Source organism: Acartia tonsa, chromosome 5 (assembly GCF_053477335.1).
Source record: "Acartia tonsa isolate MP-2025a chromosome 5, ASM5347733v1, whole genome shotgun sequence".
Lineage (NCBI taxonomy): Eukaryota > Metazoa > Arthropoda > Copepoda > Calanoida > Acartiidae > Acartia > Acartia tonsa.
Genome location: NC_137264.1, coordinates 2,685,020 through 2,695,638, shown reverse-complemented (window position 1 = coordinate 2,695,638; position 10,619 = coordinate 2,685,020). Strand labels below are relative to the sequence as shown.

Here is a 10,619-nt window from a genome sequence, read left to right as displayed (position 1 = left end):
TTCTTTTTTTAAAGCGAAGCTTTTCTATAATTAGAATCGGCCCGTTCGTCAATACCCCCGTCCGTACGTAACTGATAGCTCTTTTCGTTAATTAGGCATGTTAGAATTGTCCTATCGATTTCAATCTTTGCATGATGATTCCTATAGGAGTTAGGAACGAGTTAGAAAGCAAAGCAAATCTATAATCGTTACCGGAAAGTCCGTACGTCCATTTTAAACATGTTGATTTTTAACTTTTTTAACATAAAATTTTTATGTGATCTAATCATCCATTTCATCTGATTTTTGTATATTGATTCCTGGGACAACAAAGTACAATATTATAAGCGAAGCAACTCTATTATCAAGTCCTAAAAATGTAAGTATGTCCATAAACATTAACCTGTATCAAGCAGTTTTTTAACAAATTTACTTACAATTTTGCTTCGACTCTTATACATTTATATTCTGATTATTCAGTTCTAACACTATACTAGTGTTAATGTCCGTTTGTCCTACCGTTTCAGTGCTTCGCTTTTATGGATGTTGTCATCCTTGTTTAATGTTTTTTTAATGTTACATTTATATTCTGATTATTCAGTTGTCACACTGTCACTATACTAGTGTTAATGTCCGTTTGTCCTACCGTTTCAGTGCTTAGCTTTTATATTCTGATTATTCAGTTCTGACACTATACAAGTGTTAATGTCCGTTTGTCCTACCGTTTCAGTGCTTCGCTTTTATGGATCTGGTCATCTTGTTCGTACAAAAATAGGGATTAGACAAAAACATTAAATAAATAATACATTTGAAGGTACTGATGCCTCTAGAGACACTTGAGGAAAGAGAGTGTCGAAGTCGTTATGGGAGGTTATGATTTTTTTTTCTACGGGCGATTTATCATAGAATAGTGGAGGTACCCTCCCCAAAAATAATTATAAACATTCCCCCTAAAAAAATGTGAGAAGCTTTATTATTAAGGTCGGAGAACTAACGGTTCAGTAGTTAGTGAGGTCTGTTGCTAAAACACACAGACATCCTATAACTTTTTGTGGATCTGTAAAAATATATGCATGAAGAAGCCTAACTTGATAATAGTTATTAATTATTAAATTTAAATGATTTTCCGATAATTTGATATAAAAATAATTGCATACAGAAGCATAACTTAATAATAGTTATAAAATATTAAATTTAAATGATTTTCCTATAATTTAGTGTAAAAATATTTGTATTAAGTAGACCGTTTCATCAAAATACACTTTTCGAATTTTAGTCTTCTGCTAACCTAAAAAGTTACTTTAGGAGCCTAGAAATACATGTACAAAATTTCAGCTCTCTATCTCTGCTGGCGACCTAGCGCCAGGCATGTAAAATATCAACAGATAACGGTAGCACGGCGGTTTTAACAATATCTCAGCAATGTACAGGTTTTAAGCTCTTCTGCATAATTCAATTTAAACACATAAGGACAAAGATATATTATCTCAAAAATCTGTTGTCAAAGTCTACTCTACACCTAGCGCCAGTCAGTTTTCTAAAATCATGCATTTTATACCTGTGAAAATAGAAATCGCCAGCACTAGGTGTAGAGTAGACTTTGACAAAAGATTTTTGAGATAATATATCTTTGTCATTATGTGTTTAAATTGAAATATGCAGAACACCTAAATTCATCTTCCAAGCCATTCTCTAATCATTTAAATTTTTTTTATGATTTCAAAACTTCCTTTTGAAATGGCCTGAAAAATATCTAGGCTCCTAGAGTAACTTTTTAGGTTAGCAGAAGACTAAAATTCGAAAAGTGTATTTTAATGGAACGGTCTAGTATTAAGCCTAACTTACCTAAGTGTTTTTAACATCAATATGATAAAGTGTCATATTTTTGTATAAATATGAATTAGTTTCAGTTTGGTGTCATTATTCAGTGTTTATGGTTTGTGACAATATTCATTTTGTCCCCATATGTTATACCTCAATAAAAGGATGGCAACAACCATAAAATCAAGCATTTAAAAACCAGACATTGACTACCTACTTATATTTAAAGAAAAAGAATTCTAGAATTTTAAACAAAAGGTTAACTTCAATCGGTCCCAAATTTGCTTAAATACATGATGCATAATTAGGACATACTTAAATGTTAAGACCTGATTATAGAGATGCTTTGCTTTTAAAATTACACCAATTTAATATGTTATAATGTATACTAGCGGCTTCGCCCCTAGCCTCTAGGGGCTTTGCCCCAAGAGGTTTGGTCAAACTAATTTTTCGTAATTTAAATTTTTAAAAATAAATCTTTAAATCTTTTTTTTTTTAATTTTCTTTGGGGGGGGGATTTTTTTTTATGGGGTGGTGGGGGGGGTAGTCGACCCCACTATTTAAATTTTAGTTTTAAAAAGAAAAAGAAATTGTTGGGGGGGGGGTATTTTTTATTTTTGGGGGGTTTGGGGGTGTCCCCCCCCCCCAAGAAAATAGTTATAAACCTTCCTGGGACCTATGAGAAGCTACCCTGTAAAGGAGAACCCGATCGGTTCAGCGGTTAGCGAGATCCTTTGCTACAAACAAACAGACACACAGACAAACAGACAGACATCGTTCTACTTTGTATTATAGATATGTAGACGTTCAGTTAATATCCATAAACATAATTTGGTTTCCAAATTGTACCGTGTTGTTAAAAAATCACCTTAAAGATTGGAAATCGGAGATCCTTGAGATATCATCTCACATCGTACTAAAGACAGCTTTCTGCGGATATTAAAATAGTCGTGAAAAATTGTGTGTAATACGATTCTATACATGACTTTCAGTTTGGCTAAAAAACTGTTCCAATCCGGCGGATTATTATCGGTTAAGCCATACTGAAAAATGTTACAAACTCGCAAAAAAAGGCGCAGCCACTAATAAATGTTATAGTATTTCATATGATTGAAAATGTCCCATCTAAAATCCATTAGGATGATATTCCAAGTTATTGTCTTTGGAATATTTGTGTTTCAAATGCAGAACTCCATCAGGGAGAAAGTGATGAATAGTTATTTAACGCACCATATTAAAGACAGCTGTTCACAGTTATTAAAATGAAAAAATTATAAGATAAAAACCAGTTTTGTTAGCCTCTGGTATTAATCTTAATATTCTTGTCTGTAATTCGATGCTATACATGATTTTACAGCATGGCGGAGAAGCAGTTCTAATCCATTGGTTTCGAAGCCATACTGGAATAGTTATTTCTCGCATCGTATTATAAACGGCTTTCCTTCGGCACATCGGGGCTAAAAAACTGGTTTTAATCTTATGATTGTACATTTTTATATTCGTAGAAAGCTGGATATAAGACGATGCTAGACATAGTTTTTTCGTATGGATGAGAACCGGTTCCTATCCACCGGATTCGAATGAATACGAGAATAGTTATTTCTCGTATCGTATTATAAACGGCTTTCCGCGGATATAGAATGTACAATTATAAGATTAAAACTATTTTTTTAGCCCCGTGGTGCCGAAGGCACCGGCTAAAAAAAATAGTTTTAATCTTATGATTGTACATTTCTATATTCGTAGAAAACTGGATATAATACGATGCTAGACATAGTTTTTTCGTATTCATGAGAACCGGTTCCTATCCACCGGATTCAAATGAATACGAGAAATTAAATTATATTACAAATGTTTTATGCAAAGAATGTGTCCTAGCTCATGTGATTTTTTTAATAGCTAGTCGGTGCTTTTAGTTAGTAGTGGATGTAAATGATCCATAGAATTTAGATACGCAATCATTTTTTTTGTAGATCTTTTATTTTTGAAGTAATTTTAGTTTTAAGGTACTAAAACGCAACAAAAAAGAAGAAAATTGTCAATATGAACAAAAATAGTAAGATCTTTAATTTGACACCTTACTCATTAAATTTTGTTGAGTAAAAATCTATTTTGTTGAAGCCCGTTGAATCAAAACTTTGAACTTTGAAAAATCGTCACGATTGTGTTCAAAGAATATCACAAAAGTTTTTTGACTGTTTCCCTTATATCGAATTTGTACACCAAAAGGGCGTTTTAAAAAAAAATAGTTTTGATACTTATTGTAAGTTAGGTTATATAAAAGAAAGGTAACAGAGCCTCTTATGGATATTACCCTGTAAGGATAGGGCACTGCAGGTTTGGATCCACCCGCTGGGAATACAATTATGATCAACCATCCATTTAGACCAAAGTTTCAACTATTTGTCGGGAGGTGGGTGGGTTAGGTTCTGTCCTGGCTACATATCATATATTTATTGTAGTGGGGGAGAGAAAGCCCAATCTTTCCCGCTTTTGTATTACTTTTGAGGAGTACGATTCCAGTTACGTCATACGTCATACGTTTCGGGAATGAAAACGGGAAGGGGGGAAGAAAATCTCTTTAAAAGAGATGGGAGAAAAGGGAAGAGATTTGCTTCCCCTGTTCCCTTTTTATATGACGTCACAGGAATCGTACTCCTCAAAAATTATACAAAAGCGGGAAAGATTGGGCTTTCTCGTGGGGGAATGTTATGTCACATAGTAGGCACATCCCATTACCATGCGACGTAAAGTCCTTCAGACAAAGGTAATGCAATTGTAATGATATTTGTTGGTAGGATAGTTTGCAGACAAACAAGCAAGATTTTAAATTATATTGCTTTGTGATGTGCTTGCCTTATAGTAATTTTGTAAAAAGTAGACTTGTTTAAAGCTACAATTTAAAAAAATCCTCTAAACATTATTGAAATTTGTAATTTGGGGTTTGTAGCAATGCCTTTAGCCAAAAAGGGTAAACGATCATCGCTTAAATTTGATAAGGAAATATTTCTCCCACCCTATTGTTCAGCAAACTTCAACGACGACATTTGATAAAATTTCAGCGCCAGTTGTGTACGTCTGTGAGGAAGGACAATTTAATAGTGGACATGCCAAGCAGTTTGGCTACGGTTCTGTTACTAGATTTCATTATGGAAGGTAAATAATATCATAATTTTGCTTTATTAGTTACTAGCAGGTACTTTTTTTTTGGGGGGGGGGGGGGGGGTGCCCCCCCTCATTTTTAATTTTAGTGTAAATAATTCAATTTTTTTTTGGGAGGGGGTATTTTTTATTTTTTGGGGGGTTGGGGGTGTCCCACCCCCCAAGAAAATAGTTATAAACCTTCCCGGGACCTACCCTGAGACCTACCTATGAGAAGCTACCCTGTTAAGGAGAACCCAATCGGTTCAGCGGTTAGCGAGATCCTTCATTACAAACACTCAGACACACAAATACACACACAAACAAACATCCTGTTACTTTAGTATAAGGATTGTAATGTGACCATGAACGCATGTTTGACAGTTTATTGATCCAATCAGTGCAGTGACAATATCCAACTTTCATATTCTAATAACAAAACAAAGTAAGAGAGTATTTGTCTGTCTGTCTGAAGGATCTAGTTAGCTGCTAAACTGATATGGTTCTCTTTATTAGTAAATATTCTTATAGGTCCAGGGAAGGTCTAGAACTATTTTGGGGTAGGATATCTCCACCCTCCAAGAAAATTTTTCTTTTTCTCTTTAAACTACCAGATAAGATGTATGTATGTTGCACCTCTCCCCCCTCCCCCCCCCCTACTCTTCCGTCAAAAGCCCCTAAAGGACTCTCAGCAAAGAATTTTTAAATGCACAGTTACGTATTGCAATCAAAGATTGCTTGCACATAAAATTAGGGTTTTAAATGCCACTAAGCAGAGATTTTATTTCAATTTTCCACATAATATACTATTTGATAAGCAATATATTTACAACTAGGTTACTCAACTCAGACAAAATATCATGGAATGGACTTAATGGAAGTTTAACATTTCAACAAATTCAACTAAACATATTTGATTCAGGAAATTGTTTAGAATATTTTAGTCTTGTTTTATAACAGTATTCTGTATAGATTAGTTTTCTTTATATGTCTGACTTCTAAGTGGTTTATGTCCGTCTCTACATATATACATATATTAAATCAATTAATCATATATTATATCTTTTTAAAAGTTAATTTTAACTCATTTCTGAACATATATTTGATTCTCCTTCATGTGTTATTGCCATGTGCATTCATCTATCCTCAATCTTGTAAATATCAAACTTTAAAAGTGGGAGCTTTTTAAATTTTGTATATAATAACTAGCCACTTTGAATTACCTAAAACTGAACAGTTTTAACAACAGATTTCACTGGATTTGTGTATCAAACCTCTGAAACTGGGGATGATGGCAAATGGTCTTATGCTACAGCTGAAAAGGTGCAGAGATTTTTTTCTCTTTTTTATAATCAAATATAATTCAATCATATAATTTTTAGGTTTATGTGATACCACAAGGATCCTGTATGAAGCCAAAGTTGATAAAGAAGGGATTGAATTTTAGAGTGACCAAGCAATCATTCTATGCCATCAATGATCCAGGATTGGTCAACAATCTAAGAATCTCCATGATGGACCATGGAAAGGGTGAATTTGGACCTAGTGGCAATGGCACTTTTACTGGTGGACTATTTGAGATACAGATCAGTATTGAAGATTCAAGGTTTTCTCAGTTTTAAAATTTTTTAAACTCAGGTTTTACACAATTGATGAACTCCTGGCAATAGAATTTTTAATTTCAATAAATGATTAATATATTTTTGTTTTGTTTTCAAACCTATCAAGAAGATAAAATTGAATTGAAGAATTTAGATTTGAAAGATTAAGTCATCAGTATAGATTTCTGATTTACCACAATTCAATAAAGGAAAACATGTTTGTCATTGTATTTTAATTAAATCTGGATAAAAATTAGTATTCATGATGGAGTAACATGTACAGATTACAAATGGAATAATCAAACTTATGGTAACTGTATTGAAAATGCACTAAAGAAAAAATTGTTGGAATGGTATGGATGTTTACCACCTTGGTTCCCTTCAATAGAGGTTCAAAATAGAGTTATAATTATTTAGAATGTCTGTCCGTCTGTCTGTCTGTCCGTCAGTCTGTCCATCCCTCCGTCTGTCTGAAGCCTATGATCTTGGTAACCACTGAACCGATTGGATTTTAATCTTCAGGGAAAATACATATTGGAACTGTGGTGGTATTAGGCTATTTTCTTTTAAGGTGTGACTCCCTAACCCAACCAAGAAACAAAATTGATTTAGGGACCTAATTAGAAAAAAAAATTTATGTACCTTATTTTTCCGGGGTTTTTTTTCGATTACCTCTTGGGGCAAAGCCTCTAGAGGTAAGGTGCAAAGAAGCTAGGTTTTTTTTTATAAGACAACATCAAAGTTTTTTTTCAGACTGGTAATGTTTGTGATCAAGAAATAAAACCCCCAAATGATACTGAGACCTGGACTGAAATTCTCAGACTTGTCAAAGGTATTATCATTATAACAATTCATTGAAAAGTCATGTAAAATCATTGAATACTCAAATAATTTTTTTTTAATCTAAAATTTTCTTCCTTTAAGGACCAACTCTGAAAAGCTTTGACATATGTCTACCTCCCTGCATAACAATGAGTTGGAGGAAAAAAGAATTGTACTACCAAGCCTACAGAGTTTCTGATTATGCATTTCAGGAAATTAAATTCATAGGTATATTTCTTCTTAATACTTTTTACCACAAATAACTTATGATTTTTGTTATAATTTTTGGAAATAAAACTTTCAGATAACATTATTGTGCACACAGATGTTTATGCCTATGATGTCTTCAGTCTGATTGTTGACCTTGGCAGTGCTTTAGGTACAAAAATAGGTGTTTAGATTTAAGCAGCTGAGGCTGTAGCTATGATAGTCAACAAGTATTTAAATTATCAACAACATAACTCTCAAGTTATAATTTGTCATCTGCCAAACCTGGCAGCTGAATTCAAAAACATAAACTTTAAATTTCTACAGATATGAAATTTAGAATGAAAAAAAAGACAATAAACAATTTATTTAAAACAATAGCATCAAAGTGAATGATTACATTCCTGCTTGCTTTGGGATTTTGAGTTTAAAAATAAGTAGTTGGTATCCTTATACTAAAGTAACAGGATGTTTGTTTGTCTGTGTGTGTATCTGTGTGTCTGTACTGCAGGATCTCGCTAACAGCTGAACCGATCGGGTTCTCCTTAAAGGGCGAATATAGGTTTGATATGATATGAGCTTATATCAAAGGTGCCATTACATAGTTTTAGAATATCTATGCCAAATTAAAAAAAATCCTTAATTAGATTTTGCAATTTTCGTGTTTACTTCAACATATAATAAAATCAGATGACCTGCAAAATCGTTTATTTTAGCCCTTTACAAGACTTTTTTTGACTAGTTTTCTTAAGTTTAATTAATTATTTCATTGGCATGCATCTCAAATGATAATTTAAATGTTTATTTTCTTTAATTATATACTATTTTATTCAAATTTTAAATAGCGTCAAAAATTTTGCTTTATAGTGCATCATAAAGATAAATATTAAGTTTTTAAAATTATTTTCTCTACTAAGATTTTAGATTGATTCATGATGAATACAATATATTTATATAAAAATATATAATATGTAAAATATATTTACCCTATGGAGCCTGCATAACAAACACAAACATGATGCAACTTTTAGCAAACAAAAATAATATTTTAATTTTGAAATATTTTTTTAAAATTAGTTTTCAGCCCTCCCTTTTTCAATGTACTTTTACAAAATTATGTTATGAAAAATTTATTTGATCAAAAGTAAAAGTTGCAGCATCCTTTTTTTTCCCCATTCCTTTCATCTTCATTATGACTATGATTGAACAAAAGCTTAATAATACAACCTTTCAACGCAGCCTTGTGTGATGCACGGATGTTTGGATTTCTTAGGGAACCACACTAGTTACGCGAAGTGGCGTAATTATATCGGCGAATCAGTTCGGTTTTAGGCTAGAAACGGACTTATACAGTCAAATATGTCAATGTCTTTAAGTTATTTATAATCTATATAATTGCACGCTTGAAATAAGCTCATATCATATCAAACCTATATTCGCCCTTTAACAGAGTAGCTTCTCATAGGAAGGTTTATAACTATTTTTTGGGGGGGTGGGACACCCCCAACCCCCCCCAAAAATGAAAAATCCCCCCCCCAAAAAAAAATTTTAAATTTTTTTAATTAAAATAAAAATGAGGGGGGAGGCACCCCCTCCCCAAAAAAAAAAATTTTCGCCCCCCCAAATTTTTTTTTACTTTTTCTTTTAAAATTTACAATAAGAAATTGGGTTATTAAATTTGACTCTCTCCTCCTCAAGTGCCCCTAGAGGCCTCTAGGGGCGTAGCCGCTAGTGTCTATATATAGCAATTGTCCATATGCTTGACTCATTATCTTGTAAATTTAGGCCTTTCAGACAAAGTTCTGACAAAAGGTAGATTGTCTGTAAGGTGTTTAGGTGTTTGTATATTATTTTAGAAGCTAATAACAATTTATTTGTTTAGGTCTGTGGTTAGGTTTATCAGCTCTCAGCATTTTTGATACTTTAATTCACTTCTTTCCTACAAGAAAGAAGAACTGGAATAATTATTGACAAGAAGAAAAACATAGTATAGTCATTTATCACATCGTATTATAGACAGCTTTCTGTTGATATTAAAATGAGATTAAAACCAGATTTGTTAGCCCCGAGGGACTGAAGGCCCGGCTAACAAAACTGGTATTGATTTTATTATTTTAATTTTTGTGGAAAATTGTCTTTGATTTGATGCTATACATGATTTTTCTGTATGGCTGAGAACTGGTTCTAATCCAGTTGATATTAATCGTTTATGATGCTATAATAAAAAAAGTTACAATCTCTTATTAATTCTTCTAATGTGAATGATAAGATGTTATTAAATAAATATATATAAAAAAAAAATTATCTTTTATAAATTTTAAAAATAAATGAATATTCGTTAGTTGAAAAAATTAATTGAAAATAAATAAAATTTACAATTAGAACTGTTAAGAAATGTCATACTAGAGTTGGCTCAATATAACTATATCGCTATTGGCTAGTTTTCTATAAGTACATATCTATTTATCTATTTCTCAATAAATCAATTTTCCTCCCCCCGCCATTACTATCTAAAAGAAAGAAGTAAATATTTATTAATTTTAAAAAGGTTTTTTCAATTATATTTTTTGCACATTACCATCACGAAAGGGTTAATATGATTAAAATTTTAGTTTTAATATTTTAACACAAAGGAAGTGTCGCCACAATCGAATTCTTTTAAAATACAGTTTTCTTAGATTTACCTTATTATGAACATATATTTTTAATTTATGAAAAAAGGATTAAATACTTCAATGTAATTCAAACACCTACATGAAGTGAAAAACTTAATTCATTCCATAAACAAATAGAATAAAGGTCTTATTGCTTTGGTCAATGAGAGTTTAATGAGGATTATTGGAGCACTATGAGTTTTAAACACTTTACCATTGGAAGACTCGAGCTCATTTATAGACGTTTATTTTCTATATAGATCTGTCATGGATCTTGATGCAATAAAGCAGGCCGTTTTGTAAATGTTAAAAATTAGAATATTTCATTAAATAAAAGTATTCGCAAATATACTTAGTAAATTACTGGAATCTAACTAATGATAATAAATTTATG

At 32.0% G+C, this 10,619-nt stretch overlaps 1 protein-coding gene across 1 annotated transcript; it reads left to right on the top strand.

The window, feature by feature from the left end:
* Window positions 1-6,193: 6,193 nt before the first annotated feature.
* Window positions 6,194-9,667, top strand: LOC145320213 (uncharacterized). Its single transcript, XM_080162649.1, has 7 exons — window positions 6,194-6,264; window positions 6,324-6,547; window positions 6,800-6,932; window positions 7,296-7,374; window positions 7,467-7,592; window positions 7,669-7,743; window positions 9,454-9,667. Exons 2-7 carry the CDS (start codon window positions 6,351-6,353, stop codon window positions 9,540-9,542), a joined length of 699 nt encoding a protein of 232 aa, XP_080018775.1. The 5' UTR covers window positions 6,194-6,264; window positions 6,324-6,350; the 3' UTR covers window positions 9,543-9,667.
* The last annotated feature ends 952 nt before the right edge of the window (window positions 9,668-10,619 follow it).